The sequence below is a fragment of the Haliaeetus albicilla genome, chromosome 11 (assembly GCF_947461875.1).
Source record: "Haliaeetus albicilla chromosome 11, bHalAlb1.1, whole genome shotgun sequence".
Taxonomy (NCBI): Eukaryota; Metazoa; Chordata; class Aves; order Accipitriformes; family Accipitridae; genus Haliaeetus; species Haliaeetus albicilla.
In genome coordinates, this window is record NC_091493.1 from 38,305,128 (window position 1) to 38,323,058 (window position 17,931).

At 39.7% G+C, this 17,931-nt stretch overlaps 1 protein-coding gene across 1 annotated transcript in view; it reads right to left on the reverse strand.

The window, feature by feature from the left end:
• ADAM12 (ADAM metallopeptidase domain 12) overlaps positions 1–17,931 on the reverse strand; it is a 185,472-nt gene that overhangs the window by 68,055 nt on the left and 99,486 nt on the right. Inside the window, exons 4-5 of the mRNA XM_069797206.1 lie at positions 13,904–13,982; positions 10,343–10,419 (exon numbers count right to left, since the gene is read on the reverse strand). Of these exons, the coding sequence (XP_069653307.1) occupies positions 10,343–10,419; positions 13,904–13,982 (156 nt within the window). The remainder of the gene's footprint in view (positions 1–10,342; positions 10,420–13,903; positions 13,983–17,931) is intronic.

Below are 17,931 nucleotides of genomic sequence, written 5' to 3' on the forward strand. Positions count from 1 at the left end.
TTATTATTCTGTGCCTAACTTGCGAATGTATAACTTGCATCCTGAGCACATACTGCCAAGCACACAGGAGAGTCCTACATAATTCCTACATCGAGCTGGACACCAGGTTTTGTCACGTAACTGTGTGACCAGAGAAAGGTACCCTTTAAAACCCATCTCTTTTTTCTAAACTAAGGATAAGGATTTGCTTATGGGGTATTGTAAGCATTCGTCTATTAACCACTACACTGAATAGTGCACTGCATTACTAATTTCTTCCTGTCTTTAAATGATGAAGGCATTAATCCTTAAGCACTGGCAAGGGTTCAGCAACAATAAATACAATCTTCCTACCTGGAATTCCATGAAACTTCTAATTGGCAAAGGCTTTCTTCCTCAATTCCTCCTCTAAACTGCTCTATACTGTCTATATATGCTATTAAAGAGCAATCATTTTCAGCCCAAAGCTGGCTATATTTTGTTAGCGTGTCTTTTTGGTGTATAGGAAGTGTCTGCTCTTTTTATTTCTGTCTGTACCGTTACAAAGGTAAGGTACTACAACCATTGTGAGACTGATACATGTCTCTATACAATTCTTCTGCAGAAAGCTAAAAAAAGAAAAAAGAAAAAAAGAAAAAAAGGAAGAAGGGGAAGGACCCAGAAGCAGGTTAATGACACCATAAAGACTGATTTAAAAATAAAAAGTAAAATTATTAGGAAAAAGCTGCCCTAGCTATTCTATTCTTAGCAAGATATGATGAAGCAGCTCAAAGTTTTTGGCTTCTTAACCAGTTAACTGAAATTTTCATTCCAAGCTGACTGCACAGTTTTGCTACAAAACATCATTAGCATCAGTTCAGCCAAGGCAACAGATGACCATTTTACTGTTAACTAGAAGAGCTAGAAGTCCCAGAGGAAAAAAAAAAAAAAAAAAAAAAAGACTGGAAACCCGTGATATTCAAGGCTGTGCAAAAGCATTCACAGAAGAGTGCCTGCGTTACTGATCTGAACCAAGAATCAGGGTCAGATAATTCATTTGTAGCTTCCTTAGTACCCTTGGCAAATCAGGTAAGATCTATTATTTACCCATCGCACAGGCATGCTGTGTATGATGGATCACAGTTAGAAAAGCAGGACTGATTTATCACAGCAACCCTTGTAGCTCCAGCCAGGATACACTATAGGCTGCATGACATATGAGAGACCTCCGAGCAGGTCACCCCATGATTTGAGTAACCTTACACCCTACAGTTCTAAATTATTTTCAGATCTGCCTTATTCCTTGAAGACTTTAGGAAACTAGGACAACATATTCCCTTTAGTCCGATAATCAGCGGCTCTGTAATCAGCACAATCAAATAAGGATTGTTGTCTTTCCCTTGTGCAATTAATCATTTAATTTTGGAGGCAGCTGGATCCATAAATGGAGGCAGAAGTCCATCAGTCACTGTTTGAAATGGGCCAGCCTGACCATCTCCCTTTACTGACAATTCAAAACCAACGTAAAACCATGAAGGGTTTTAATTTTAACGTTAAACATTATCATGCTTAGAACATTAACTTAAAAAAATATAGACTTAAATAATTTTTTCAGAAGCCAGCATCTTGTTGTCAAGAGCTCATAGCCAAAACATGCCACATCCATGCCAGGTTTCCAACGTACCCCTTGTATACCCAGCAACTGTCTAAAATAACTAAATAACCATTTCTTTAGCCCTCATTTTCTTTAGCTGCAGAGACATGGACAAATGGTCAGATACCAGAGTGATTAATTTTGTTTTGTACTGAGCACGCCAGAGCGGGGGCAGCCTATTCAACTTGCCACTCAGACTCCCAGCCCAAGTGACAGCATGAGCCTTTAAGAACAGTTCCACCTCTGCATATGAAGTAATCCCATGGTAAAAAAAATCCGCAGATTCGGCATAAAGGAAAATATACTTTTCATTTTATGCACACTTATCCTTTGAGTGCTGCCTACAGGATATCAGCACTTGGCTTGTGACCATCTGTAATAAGATAATGAATATCAAATATGAATTTTCTTGGCCAGATCCCTGGTTTTGACTAATTTTCTTTTCCTACAATTGCATTTTTCTCCCATCGATCAGTGCCAAGCACAGCACCTTAAAAATGTAACCAGTCAAAAGCTATGGTTTCTTTCATTTTTGGTGTGGCAGAACTAGATGAACAATACCTACCAGTCATTCAGTACTAAGAATTTGATGCAAATAAAATAAATCCATAACTACTTTTTCCATCCACTTTTGTCACGTGTTTCAAAAAGCCTCCATTACTCCTACACCGTTTCTGTGTCATTCTCCTGAACATGGTTCTCCCACATTCCTGAGACAGCCTACGTTCCCCAAAGAACAAGATGGTGCAACTTTTCAATTTTTCAGGAGACATTAGTGTTAAATAATATAATGTTTTCCAATGTGGCAAATAGACAGTATATTCAACTACAGATCCCCAGCCAAAAATTATACAAGGAACTCCAAAGGGATTTCAGCAACTCTGCGAGTACTCCAGAAGTGGCTATTCTTTAAGACCAACTTCTCCTGAAATCTGTGGGATTTCTACCATTACCTCTACCAGGCAAAAGACTACCAGAATTCCCAAGCTTATAAACGTTTGGGAAAAATGCAATATAAAATATACGGTTTTTGATCGCCAGGTATCTAATTCATGGCATGTGTATTTTCCCCAGTCCCAAACCATACTGATGCTGGGAAGTCAGAAAGATCTTGCAAATGAGCCAGGCAGCAAAGACAAGAGACAATTCAAGCTCTAAAACTATCGGGCTGTCCTTTTCATCACTGGTAGAAGAGAGGGAGGAGAAAAAAAAATAATCTATACCATACAGCATGTCCAGAGATCAGTTCACAGGCTCCAAGCCAACTGGAAGCAGCTTCAGTGTGGTCTTGAGCCTAAGCTCATATTTTACTCTACCTCTCAACAGGGTTTGAACCCTACTCGTGTCTGGTGGTCAGCACCATATAAACCACAGCCACATTGCTGCTAATCAGCTCTAAACATGAGCAACTCATTGGTATTTACCTACCGTATAGCATTATATGCCATATGGACACATGGGGAATGTGTACATGAGATGGCCTATGATGGGAGAACTCTCTCCATCTCAAAGAAAAAGAAATTTAAACATAACTTAAATAATTAATTGGTTATTAATAGCTGGTTAACTTGCCAGGAATCTCTCAATTAGGGAAATGCAATTTGGTGGAATAATTCCACTATTTACATTGTCGATAAAGTAAAATATGATTTTTTTTTCTCTTAAAAAGAAAAACCAAAACAAAACCTAATGCAAGACCAGTCGTATTTCATAAATCAACAGGCTTTAGGAAATCTCAAAATATAAATGGGATTTTTCTTTTCCAGCTTGTCAGCAGAAGCAAAGGCCCTGCCAACATAAACCATCAATGCATACTTGTCTGAGAAATTGTGATGCTGAAGTAAAACTTGGCTAGGACAGCATTATATGAAACTGTTATATATTATTCTGCTGTACTATACAGGGAAAGTTAAGTAAATCAATAAATCTGATATCCATGAAAGCAATTAAACATTTGGTTTTAATGAAGCTCAAAGTTATACTCATTTCTAAACAATAATAATAAAAAGCTCTATTACCACTGGAAGAGGAATGTAGATGTTTTCAGTTTGTAAGAAATTAATTAGTCTATAGAGGGCTGTCATGCTTACATACCACATATTCACATTAAGTCTGTCTCTGCCCACAGACACAGCGAAAGACTGCGCAGTACTCATGTGCCACCTAAAAACCCACAGAACCTTCATCTCATAATTAACGCTACAGCTTCAAAAGTAAAGGGTCTGATCCCACAGCTGTACTACCGATTTCAGTGAGAATCGTAAGTGAATAGATAACAGAATTGGAGCCTTGTGGCCCTGGATTGTTGTTCTCATGATGCTTGTGATAGAGGTATAGCAGTTACTCACTGCAGTGTGTCTCAACGTACATGATATCAGAAGGTAATCCATAAAGTAATAGGGCATTTTTGTTTCTTTTTCTTATATATTCTACATTTTCAGGACTTTGTATAACAAATTCCCAGGCAAGTAAGCAGGCAACCAAAAAAAAAGGAGGAAAAATAATGGAGTAGTGAATGAAAACTTCACTTTTAGTCTGTTTTAATAAGTTGCAGATGAATACTATTGGGATAAATGAACAAGATGATCTACCAACTGTTTTTCTAATGGGCTAGGTGATCTTTAGATATTCTCAAAATGGTTTGGTCATTCTTTAACTTAAAGGACTGGCAAATACAGAGAATGGGAGCTGGACTCCAGAGGCAGAAGCACTCCCTTCACCACCACCGCCTCTGGGCAGCCTTGGACAGGCGATTCACCTCTTTCTGCATCAGTTCCCCACCTTTAAAATGAGGTAAATTTTAGTAACCACAGACAATAATTATCTGTTGATGAAAAGCATCACACAAGACCCAAGTAATGCCATTATCCTACTATACTGCACATCAGGATTCCATTAAAATATCAAGTCTGACCCAAATCAACAAAGGGCAACATCTCAAAGGGAGGTTAAAGTAGTAGCATTATTGGTTTTACATATTGCAGTAGTGGTAGAGGTGTTCTCATGCAGACACATCATTAGTCAAATATGTTTTATTCCAAGCAATGCCTTTCATTAACCTGAAAATATATTCTATAGCACAGTGTCTAAAATTTAGTCATACCCAGAGACTACTGTAGCACGCACTTAATCCTTTCTCAGTGCAAGACAGATTTGTCCAGAGAGAATGCATATTGGTCTGCAACTTTGATGCCTGGAATTTAAGCAGGGAGTTACTTGAATTGGAAGCAATAATGCAATTTCATGTCCAGCATTTGGGTTGCAAGAAACAGTAATTGTGTTATCAGAGAAAGTGTCACATGCGAGCTCAACTGGGGGGGTGACAAGACAGACAGACCAAGGGAAGCAGAGAAAAATGAAGAAGGAAAGAGGCATTAGCATCAGTGACAATTTAGTGAGCACATTTTATAGCACTGTGCAGCAAACAGCGTAGCGATAAAAGAAGGCTTGATTCAAACTTGCACATCACATCGAGGCTCATAGGATGCTTTTTCAAGTCACAAAATGTATAAAAATAGTTTTAGGGTTAGGTTTTTGGTTGGTTTTTTGGGGTTTTGGTTTTTTTTTTTTTTTAAATTAAGTGCTGTCAGACACAGACTTGATGGAGAAGGGGCAGGCTCAAACAGCCGGGTACAGTTTATCTCTCATACTTCTCCTGGCAGTGGTATTGATGCTTGGGGGATTACTCTGCACCTGGGGACAGCGTGCACATAATTGTCAAAGAATGGACATGATGTTCATCTCAGATCACAGAGGTGATCATGATTCAGGAGCTGTTGACCACTTGAACAGCCAGAATACAGAAGTTATGAAACCCCAGAAGCTGAATGCTTTCTAACATTAAGCTCAAAAACCTCCAGTAGTTTGACGGTCAGATAACTTACAAACCATGTGAGATGTTTATATGAACTAAAAGCTCGTCAGAAAGTATGGAGAAAAAGCACACATCGAAACCAGTGCTTTTCTCAGCTGGGATTTTCTCCTAACTTCTTTTTTGGATGAAATCTCCCCTTCTGGGGGGAAATCATGCTTGAGGAGTCAGGAGGAATTTAAATGTTTTTCTCACTGATTTCCTACTTCCATGACTTTTTTAAATAGTTGATGTCTGGAGTGTCATATTTAAATCCCCTCTTCAGCTGACTGCCTCTGGGGTGCAGTGGGTTCAGCCAGACCAGTTGAAAAATGGATGGCTGTAGTATTGGCAGCCTTGTGTAGCATAACTATGTAATCCCATTAAAAATGACTTTCTGTTCAGTTCTGGGGCCTTATCCCCATCACTGTCACTGTAGACACAGTGCTGATGAGGTTGGACAATGACGGAATACTTTTTGTATGTGAGAATGGGCTTATTATCTAACAGTTGGGTAACTCTGAGGGATTCTTAGGATTTTCAAGAGCATTTTAGTGTTGCAGAAAGAAAAGGCTTCCTGTGAGAGTTGTATCCTTAAACTACCGAGGCATTTCTGAGAGCACTTCTCAAGGTCCCCCCTCCAGAGAGGTCACTGCGGATGCCTTTGTAGCTGCACATCCCCGCGCCAGCATCCCCTGCCAGCCCCTGGACCATGGAGATTGTGCTCTTCTTCAGGCTGCATTTTCCTGTGTATTTGCTGGGTTCTGCATTTGCAGAGAAAGTAATAGGGGAAAAAAATCATTCAAGTTTATACAAATTTATCACAGAAGATGTGTGTGGTGGCTACAGGCCAAAATTATTTGCTAAAAACTTGAAGAGCCTCCGAGCTAGATAAACAGAAGGGTATTTCCTGAGGACAGGAAGGAAACGACTTGACTTTGTCGTACCTTCACCTTCCCACAAGCTTTGACGGTCTAATTGGCTTTCTTATGCAGATGGAAGCGCCGGAAATCCTGATTACCCATTGTTCCCATTTCGCACATTCAGCATTTACTGTCTCCTCTCTGCCATTCAGCTCTTCCTCCTCTGGAGGAGCCAGCAGGATACAGATTATGGCATGATTATATTCTCCTCTAACCTGCATTTTAGGCAGCTATCAGTGTCAATCCAACTATTTATGCCATTGTAATCCTACGTGAAGGGAGGCACTGGAATGTTATGTCTGAGAGGATGTAACATAGCTGGAATACGTGAGGGTCTGTGTACGAGAGAGGCGAGCCGGCTTCTCACCTATCTTTCTATCTCACCCCCTCTATCTGCCTGAAAAACGTAAACTAGTCAAAACTCTCTTAGTTTGCAGATTTCACTCTTGATTCTTTCTGTAGCTCATCGTAGAGTAATCATGTCATATTTACAAGCTAATAACACCTCAAATGCTCAGCCATATGGCTCACTGTAAGTAAGAACTTGATGGTTGCAGTAGGTCAGAGCAAGGTTGCTCCAGCTCAGCACCTTGTCTCTGGACCTGGCCACCAGCAGGTACTTAGGGGTAAGATATAAGAACATATCAAGCACCCCCCAGTTGGTACCCCCAGCTCTGACAGCAGGAGTGTCAGGGACATCTTTGGGTTTCACAGCCCTGGAGAAGCTCCCCCAGCTCCCCTCCCCAAATTGTCTTATCTTTTTTGAATCTAATGATAACTTTTTACATTGACACCCACCTGTGACAGTGAGCTCCACAGCTTCATTATGTGGTGAATAAAAAAGTACTTTCCTTTGCTCTACAGTTTCATTTGATGTCTCCTAATTTTGGGGTTATGAAAAATATTCGGTAATTGTCCCCTCTTCTTCGTTTCATCATACCCCTTTCTCCGTCATCTCCTTTCAAAAGTGACAAATCCTAGTCTATTTTCTCTTCTTGGATAAAAGCTGTTCCATACCTTTGATCATAATTTTTGCCCTTCTCTGTACCTTTTCTGGATATAATGCTTCCTTTTCTGAGATGAGGATGGGGAGGGGAAAACAAGAACTGCATGCAGAATTCAAGATGTGAGTGCACTATGGATTTATAAAGTGGTAATGAGGGTTTTTGTTCTATCCTCTATTTTTGTCTCAGTAATTCCTATGATCCTTTTTGCTTCTTTGACTACCGCTGAGCACTCAGGCTTCAGAGCATACTAAAATGTGGAACCTCTTCTTTATGGCTAGTTTCATGTCTTTTAATGAACTCTCCTAATCTGGGGGAAAAGATGCAGTCCCTACCTATCCACATGTGGAACAATGCCCAAGGTGCCTGTCTAGTAGGAGTGGGAGAATATTAGTGCTCTGAGATTTCAGTGAGCTAACAGCTTGCACTTCCTTTCATTAGATGTTTTTCAGGCGCTGAAACTTCAGCTCCATGCAACAGCTGCGTGAGGTAGGTAAGAATCATTAAATGAATTTCACAGATGGAGAAACTGAGACAGAGAGATTTGTCCAATTCACTTAGAAACTGTCACAAAGCCAAGAACAGACCCTGAGAACAAGACCAGTCTTTCCTTCTACCGGCTGCTGCAAGTGAAGCGGCTGCTCCAGGGACTCTCCTCACCCAGGGCTCCGTGGCCACACGATGTCTTATGTCTCTGCCCCTGCAGCTTGCAGTCTTTGTCATGCCGTGGAAAGAACAGGGTCCCTACTCTAGCAAGTTGGTGGGCAAGCACATCATCCCATCCCATCCCATCCTATCCCATCCTATCCATAACCATTCTTTCAAGCTGTGATACTAGTAAAGTTGCCAGCAAAGTAAGCCATGAAGTAGTTTTTAACTGTCCTGTTTCTCCTCATATTATTTCAGACTGGATCACCTGCAGTAAATCATAGAATGGTTGGGGTTGAAAGGGATCTTTAAAGGTCATCTAGTCCACCCGCCCCTGCAATGAGCAGAGACATCTTCAACTCGATCTTTCCACTCAAATTATCAAGGGATGTATTGCCACAGTAATGTTTTGGTGGCAGAGGTATACGGTGACCTGTGGGCCTGATTCTGGAAGATGCTTAGTGCCGTCAGGACCTCAGTGCAGCTACCTGGGATTTCACACCACCTGGCCTTTTATTCCTAACCAGTTTTAATGAGAGGGCCTGGGTGGTTCAAGGAGCTGACAGTGCATTATGAAGCCTTTTAAATAGACATTGCTGGCTCAGATCAAGCACAGGTAATGACTGGAAGTTATTACTATTGGCTATCAGGCTGTGAAATGAGTTTTGTGCAGTAAGTCAACAGGCATCCTTATCACAAACCGTTCTCGCTCATGGACACTTTCTTAACCAACCTCAGCAGCGAATGCAGCGATTAAATGGGCACAGATACTGACATACGTCCTCAGTTGTTCTCCTGCTAGAGCAAAACATGCGTTGGCAGGGAAATTTATGAAACCTGGTACTGAAAAAGATGCTGCTACACTTTTCCTGTGGGGAAGGAGCCTAATACTGTCAGCTTGCACTTTGGGGATTTATCTGCAATAGTGCCAGATAAGAGAAAAACGTCACTGCCAGCATATGTTGCCTTGACATACCTGACTACCTAAAACTGGGAAACAACTCTGTGAGCTCAACAATTCTAAAAAGAGCACATTAGGGAAGAAAGAAAATGCTTTTAATGTGGAGAAGAGTAATTTCTCTTGAGAGTTCTTAAATGTTTAGGTAGCTCTGGAACAAGACATTGGAGCAGACCCTGTCCCACAGGGTGCAAATCTTCCCCGTGGACCTTGCAGCAATACAATCCCTTTAACTAAAATACCAAGAGCACTGCATTATATTTTTACAGACTGCGAGAACGACTGGTGAATGCAGACTGCCATGGTTCCTGCAAGGGGTTAATGAGAGTAACCTTGCAGAACATGCCAGATACATACCGAAGCACCCATAAAACCCCTCTCTGTGTGGGAATGAGCCACAGCAATCCCATCCACTACAGCAAATGGGTCCCTCCGACAGGGAGAGGGGTCCTGGTAACAAACTGTTTGCTCTCTCTGCTGCTGTCTGTCCCAGAGCTCCGTCGTAAAAGCCTTGATAATGCCATTATTGCGCAAAATGCAAAACCAAGGGGAAAAGACTCCAGCTACTCGTGCTGTTTGCAGAAAAATTAAACAAATCCAGAAAATGTTGAGATAGCTGGAAATCTGACAGGAAAACTGGGTTTTCCAGGGAGAACACTAGAGCCAATTTACAGTTAATTACTGTGATTTGGAACAGCTCTGTGAGTAAATACCCGTCTCTGATTGTCCAAGTAAGGAAGATAATTGTTTCCTGAACCGTGTCCATTGTGTATTTAAAATATTGTCAGCCTGTTCCTTTCTCAAACCTAGAAGAGGTTTGCTTTTCAGCACTGTAAATCTGCTACTCTTCTGATAATAAGTAGCTAAAATCCTAATGCTGAGCATCATACCTGCCACGAACACAATTTATTGAGCTCCACAGCCATATTTATAAAGCAATCTCTCCTAATGATGAGACTGCTGGCTGATGCATGGGTTCGCAGCTGCAAAGCAGTCCAGTCATCACTGGTGAAACAGCTTTGAGGACAAGGAGGACTGGAGGGCCACTGGGCACTGCTAGCCCAAAAACGTGCCAAGCACTGCGCTGCTGCAAAAGGGCACAGGGAAGGGTGGGCAGCAACAGAGAAGGGAAATCATGGAAAACCCCCAGACTGCATTACCTATTTCTTTTTTTCTCCTCAGAGCAAGTAGAGGCAAAACATTTTTACAGAGATTGTACCAACATTTGAAAAATGGATATTGATACTTCCATTACAAGGCAAAACAAAAACTCAACGGGTACTAGGATGCTTTCTTAAGGAGCTCAAGTACTACTAATACTCAAGTATTACTGAAATATTGGCTCACCTGAGTCCAGAGCAGGTACTGAGACTGACTGAGGAGTCGGGGTACCCTTGTACATTGCCATGGTAATAGCAGTGACCCTGATTACAAAAAAAGAGAAAACATTTCAATAGTCATAAATGGTCTTTGCGCTCTAGTTTTCTCATGGTTTTCCATCCCTTTTATTTCAAAGCGATTATCAATTTCAGGCTACAGCATTCAGAACCACACTGAAAGAACCTTTCCTGCCCCACTAAATATTCACCATACTTAACAGTCCAAATGGTTCCTAAATGGAAATCTTGGGTGTTTTTTAAAACCCAAAGTGTGGGAGTGGGGGTTTTGTTTTGTTTTGTTTGGTGTTGTGTTTTTTTTAAAGAGGGTCAATGGTGTTTAAATTGCATGACTGACCACCTTTTTCTGTGTTATTTTAGTTAAAGCTACAATATGGAATATTTTATAAAATTAATCAGGTGAACAAATCAGCTAACACATTTTGTTACTTTCTGTAGAGGCACGTTTTTATTCAAGGTCATTCACATCTATGTATGTCTATAAGAGGTAGCTGTGTATAAAGAGAAATATAAAAAAGCCAGTCCTAACCCTACAGTTTGAAAAAAATCACAGAGCAGATGAAGGGAAAGGGAAACAGGTTGGAAAGGAAACCTTTTATTGAATTACCCAACCGAGTGGCTGCATGTTATTAAGAACAACCAAGAATAAGAGGGTCTTCTATTTTGAGAGGCAATAATCCAATTTCATTTTGTGGCTAGGTTATTGTATTTCCTTAATAATCTCCTGCTTGCAAAAGGCACCCACAATAGAGATACTTTCTCAGCACATATACATATCTGTCTGGAATCAAGGTTAATTTTATTGTTGACTAAAGGTTATATTACATTCCCAATTATGACTGGCTGGAAAGCAATGCCTGTGTCACGTCCAGCATTTCTTTTCTCATGGCTCCTTTGAATGCCACCTGGAAACTGAAAACACTGTTGTAAAAGGTTCCTATCTTATTAGCGCAAAGGAAAGTTATCACTCATGCTTCAACCTGACAGTCATCTCACCGTGCCTTTTTATTATTTGGTTCATTCACATCCATCTAGCTGCATTAATTAACCTTTTCAGTTTTGGGGCATGGCTTTGACTTACAAAGCCTCACATAGCAGACTGCTAAAGACCACCTTGATTTTGTTAAAGAAAGCAATAGCCATGAAAATGCTAGGCAAGATGGAGTAATTCAAATATTAATTTTCTGCAAATAAGGTTATACCATGAAAAATATTTATTCAGAGCATTTGTGTTTCCAACATGAGCAACTGAACACAGAACAGCAACATCTGACTTTCTAAATACACATCTCAATAGCTTTTCTCAGTGAAAGAAATGACAGAAGCAGTGTAATAGTGTTTTACTCTTGGGCATTTTTATCATCACTACTCATAAAGAGTCAGTAACACATTAGCAAGGATAAAGCCACAATAGAAGGGAGGAAGTCACAGACTGCATTTTTGGGGGTTGATTGCTTCGGTCACGATTGCTGTGGATGTCAAAGTTTTCAGTGTAAGTGTACTATTTCACTTCGTAGTTCAGAGCTCTTACGAGGGCAGTCTTTGGGGTTTAGCATCACCAGTGTTAAGCACAGTTCTCAGTTAAAAGGGGAAGGGAAAGCTGATATCTCGTCCCACACAGGCTGCTGCTGCGGTCTAGCTGTCTTTATCAAAGAGTGAATTATGGCAAAGGTCCTGATTTCTTTCCCTCTCCACACACAACTTGTCATTTTATTAACTTTGAGCTCCTTGTTGTGGCCCATTTCACAACTTCTCTGAGATCCACATGCTATGTGATGCCAAAGTTCAATACCGAAAATGTAAACTTATCAGACCATGGCCTGCAATTGGACTGGTAGAAAATTGATTTCTAGCTCAGTAACTCCACTGAACTGCAGGATTATTTTTTTTTTTCCTATCACATCTTTTTATACCTGTAAACTAATATATAAAATGGATGGCCCCCTAAAAACAAATAATTACCATGGCTGATTTCTCATACTTAAAACAGTACTCTACCCTTACTTGAGATCATTTAATAAAAAACAGCTTTTGACAACTGCAAATTTTTCAAGTGCTATAAACCAGAAAAATAACCTAGACACTGACTCGCATGCTAGAGAAACTCCCCAAATGACAGCTCCACCAACCTGACTTGGTTTGACCTCCAAGCAGAATTTGACTAAGCAACTTTTCAACGGGAAATTGGATTTGGTTTCAACTACAGACTATATTGATGTCCTCAGTGAAGAAGAGATATAAAAATAAAATCACAGAGACTTATCTTTTTTAAGCCATATTGCAGCATTTAATGAAAAATGAATTCACTGATCTCTCAAAAAAAATCTTTTAGGCAGCAAAATGCACTGTCAGTTTAATCATGACTTACTGCCATTACGAAAACAGATATTTTTTTTTTAGTAAGGGAAAGCCTAGCTATCATTAGCTGTACACATATTCATGTTAACGTAAGTTAATCTGTCAAAGACTCGTGTGCTTCATTTCTTTCCTTTTATTTCCTTTAGGTGTCTATACAGCCTTCCTGTTTCTAAAACAAATGACTATTTTCTACTAAGCTGATTTTGAAGAAGATATGAGCATCCAGCAAAAAAGAAAACACTGAAAGCTTTCACAATGATTGCTTTACTTGGGAGGTCTGGAGCTATAATGAAGATGGTTTTTCAGAAGAAAGAAGTTATGCATAAAAATAATGCCTTTCACTGATACCAACAAAGCCCATTATGGATAGGAACACAAAGCACGATGACTCTTCTGACAGTGTCAATAAATAAATAACATAACATAGCAGATACTTTGCAGCACTTAGGCAGATAAAAGATAAACTTTGTAATTAAAATCGCTTGCCGCATTGTTTCTAATTAAGGCGTTCATACTGTCAGAGGACAAAAACCTTACTGCCTTAAAGCCTTTTTTATTTATAAAAAGCAGTTTTTTACTACTGACTTTAACACGGATCATAGTAGCCATATTTTTTTATATAAACATAAACATACACATACATACATATATACATATGTGTATGTATAAAGTACATCCATAACAGTCTTAAGGTCTGGTTTAAAAAATAAACCCAAACAATGAACCGTCTCTCCCAAACCTCAGCCATGGCTTGCCCAATGTGGAAAGACACCCGAGCCTTCAAAACCTCTGATGTGAGCTTCTGCACTATAGAAATCAGATATTTAGGGCTTTCTTCCTAACTGAACCAGGACTTTCCTTCATAACTGATCAACAATGACTGCATTTATTACAAAATTTTAATGGGTATATTTCCAAGAAGCTGAATAAATCGTACAGATTTTAGAAGTCACCTGGCTGAAACCCCAAAGCTTGCCTTTAAAGTCTCTCTCTAAAAATTCATGTGTAGGATCACAGCAGTCAAAAGGTACTGAAGGCAACAATAAAAAAAGATCACACATTGAGCTGTTTCATCCCATGGCTCAGATCCCGGCAGAGAGCACTTTGGGTTTTAACGATGAAGCATCATGTACCCACGAAACACCAACCTTACCGTGTAATTGCGTGCGAGAACCACATCAGTGCCGTCTTTCAAATAATGTGTTTCTGTGAAGCTGCTGGCTAACAGGCCCCTGAAAAAAATAGAGCACACGTAATATTAAGGCCACGTCACCTTGACTTTGTCCTTTAGTGGTTCCGTTTGAGATAGCGATCAAAGCCAAGCATTAACGATACAATGACTACTGGGGCTGTGTGCGAAATAAATGAAAATATAACTCCAAATACTGAAGCTGCAGTGCATGAACACTTCCTTCATTAATTGTAAAAAGACTACAAGTTTCCAGACTGCTTTCTCTTCCAAATGAGGACTGCATGCCAGCATATTTTAGTATTGAACCTTCTATGTAATTTTCAACACATTCTGAAATCTAGACATTTGGAGTATTGTTAAGTAATGGTGGTTTGTGGAAAAGGAAAATGTTTTCCCTGTGTTACTTATTTTACTATATAATGTATTGTATTCATCAGCAAGTGACCACCCAGAGACTAGTTTAGCTCTTGGTAAATGAAAAAAAATTCTTTCATTGACTCTCGAGGAAAAACACTCTGAGAACTTTACAGAAGTTAGAGAACTGGATTTATTCCGATCATCTGAAAAGGATATTCATGAATGGAAATCTAACAACTTGAAATAATGGATCAGGATTTGGTAGAAGACCATGTCTGTGATGAGATATTTTGTTCTCATTCTCTCCACACTTCCACTCCTGCCTTTGGCAATGATATAAAAAATTTTGACCTGCAGTTGCCATTTTCCAGAAATCTCCAGAGAAGGGCATGTGCATGACAGCTATGAAAACTTTTTTTTTTGTAGTAAACTCATGGAACAGGGAAAGCAGCATCTACCTTTAAAAAAAAAAGAAAAAAAAAGAAATCTTGCTATTGATCTGTTTTTCAACTCCTTATCTAAAGAGCATTTCTAACAAGGCCAGAAGGAAGAATACATTTCCACATTTACTCCTAACATAGGTCTTAAGCTATGCTCCTCAACACAAACGTGCTTGAGTTTTGACAAATATGCTAGTGAAATGCAAAAGCACGATATGGAAGAAACCAAACATAAATGCCAGCATCACCTTCAGAAAACTGGAGAGTTTGGACTACTGAAAATCTTTGGCACAGTGTTTCACAGTGTTCTTTCTGTTCCACTTCAAAGACGCATTTCTCCCTTGGGTTGTTGATTTGAACAAACCGGACCCTTTTATTTAAAGCTGGTTAATGCTGCGCTCTTGCATATATATTAGTGTGAACTAGCACACAGTCTCAGTGCACATTTCTTGCACTTTATATAAACATTAAAACTAGAACATGAACAAACATTTAATTTTCATTATTGATTTATTTGAATCCCATTAATATCCAATGGCTCAGTCACGATCAGGACCTGCCTGTGCTAGGAACTGTACTAACACTTATTAGAGAGAAAACCCATCTTTAAAAGCTTCTATCTTAAGGTAGAAGGAAAAAAAAGATGAAAGAAGACCAAAACAAAAAAAGGGAAAAAAAAGGGAGGAAACGGCAATGTAAAAAGGTGAAGATAGCAAAGCCCCAACACAATGAGTATTCAAGAGCAGTTTCTCACTTTACGTTTTTCAGCTTGTGGGAAATGTTAGTATATTAATAGATACCGAATGTTAAAACACTCCAGCATTTGGTGGGTTGTAGAGGAACTGCTCTGGATCTCAGCCAACCACCACACCTAGAGCAGGATTTGGTTGCCCAGCCAAGCACCTAGTGTTGATTTAGATACTCTCTATATTTCACCAACCAGCTCTGTAGGGACACCTCAACCCCCTGTGGTGTCTTGGAGGGCACTTGACACCAATGTTTATCTCCCCTCTTGTGCCTGAAAGAAAGTGTGCTGTGTCCATGTTTCCTACTGTCTCATTATCACAAAGAGCAGCTGCTTTCTTAATTATCATTATTATTTATATAACAACAATGCTAAGTTCTGCGCTTAGCAGGCATTAATTACCTTTGTAAAGGCAAAAGGTAAGATTCCATCTTTGCTGAAGCCAGCAGAGTTCTGCTGTGCACTTTTTGGAAATGGGATTTTATATAGGATACCAGAGCGATTTTTATTTAATGGGACAAAATACAGGCAAGGGATATGGTAACAGATGTAGCATAAGGGCAAAATGATTGAGCAATATACTTGCTTTGTGCTCTGCTATTTCCAAAGTGTTTGACAGCAGTGATGATAAAGGTGACCTTTCTGCTTCTGTTCATTCTACCCTCAGGCACAGAGTTAGAAAATATTTCATAGATTCATAGATTTTAATACCAGAAGGGAGCGCTGTGATCAGCAATCCCACCTGCCGCATTACATAGGCCATTTGACTCGAATTATTCTTCTAGTACGATGACTGTGATGGAACCACATCCATTTTCTTACTGTATAAAGCCCTTGTCTGGACCTCCCATGATGAAGAAGCTATCACAAGCCTGATAAGTTTTTAACAGTTAATTAAGCTCAATGTAAAAACACTCCACTTTGTATCTAGATTGACTGTATCAACATTCAGTTTCCAGCCACTGGATCTCATTCCCTTCCATCACTGCTTCATTTTCATTTGAATCTTTCATGGACAGTTCTACTTACCAAAGCGAGGGAATATTGCAGGGAAACAAATTCCTGGTGTAGCTGTCCTCAGTCTCCCTATCAGGATGGAAGTTTGCTGTCTACCCTGATGAAATACCGGCTGAACATAAGAATTCCCAGTATGAGTAGTAAAAGACTGGTAAGAGCACCAAGCTGATGAAGTCCCACTATTGGACTAACCTAATAAAATAAAAAGCATGCCCCAATGTAGAAGCTAAAGTACGATTTCAAAACATGGAAATTTCGTGTACCACTGAAGGACCTTTTTAAGAAAATGAGGAAGTTTTTCAGAAGTCTGCATTAACACTCCTTCAGTTTAGTAACTAAGACATCACTGCTGAGACTTCTGTTTTCCTGCCACGTACGGTGCCAGTACTAGTTTGAGAGCAAGACAGAGGAAAGGTTTTCTCTGCACTGTAGAGGCTGGGGACCTCTACGAGACATGTTGCTGGGGAGTCCAACAATTTCTGGGAGAGAAAGAAGCTGTTATCCCCACTTTCAAAATGCCTAATAGCTTAAAAGCTGTATAGCCTTATAAGCACACAGCATTAGTATCCAGGGACAGCAAGTCATGTAAAGGCATGTCTTGAAAGGCTATGAAAACTAAGTGTAACAAGCACTCAAATTCCACAACCGAGTGTGCACCACTTCACTTTCCACTTATGGCAATAATTTTTAACATACCAAACAATGAATTCAACATATGTGTCTATTAGGTAATTTAATTACCCCCCCCACCCCCCAAAGATATGCAAAGTAACAGATTGATTTACTTTTCTGTTTTTGACCCACAGTAAAGGAGATTAATAGAGGAAAGTAAATTAATTTAGATGGCAAGCTACTTAACCTAATTGGATCAATGTAGTTTTGAAAGAGCAGGGATCAAAATAACATTAATATATCACAGTGCAATTCATCACCATGTCTGGAGTTTCAAATGTTGTCAGCTACAACGCTCAACAGTACCAGATGATTATCAGTTTTTTGCACTGCATGAAGAAGCAGAAACAAATGGTTTTGAGAACCAGATCAACTGCTGGATACGATTAAAAAAAAATCAGTTGAAGCAACACCACAACTTTCTCATTTAGTCTCTGAAGATGCAAAAGTGCAATTCTTGAGTTAAATTACTTATGTACTTAGTTGCTGTGTTTGTCAGCACCGTGGATTTTTTCACATTTCCCAGAGCCAAATTAACATGTAGAAGCTTCGATGGCCCAGAAGGACAAGTTTTATCCCTCCTGATCTATGACAGACACAGCACAGGCTTCATCATCCTCTGTAAATCAGTAGGAAGCTTACCCATCAGATTTGCTGAAACATTTTCAGGTGTCAAGTAGCTTCCACTAACCTAAGCCTCAGGGAATATGATGAACATTATTTAAACTTCTAACTCTCACCTTCCTGGCCGCCCACAG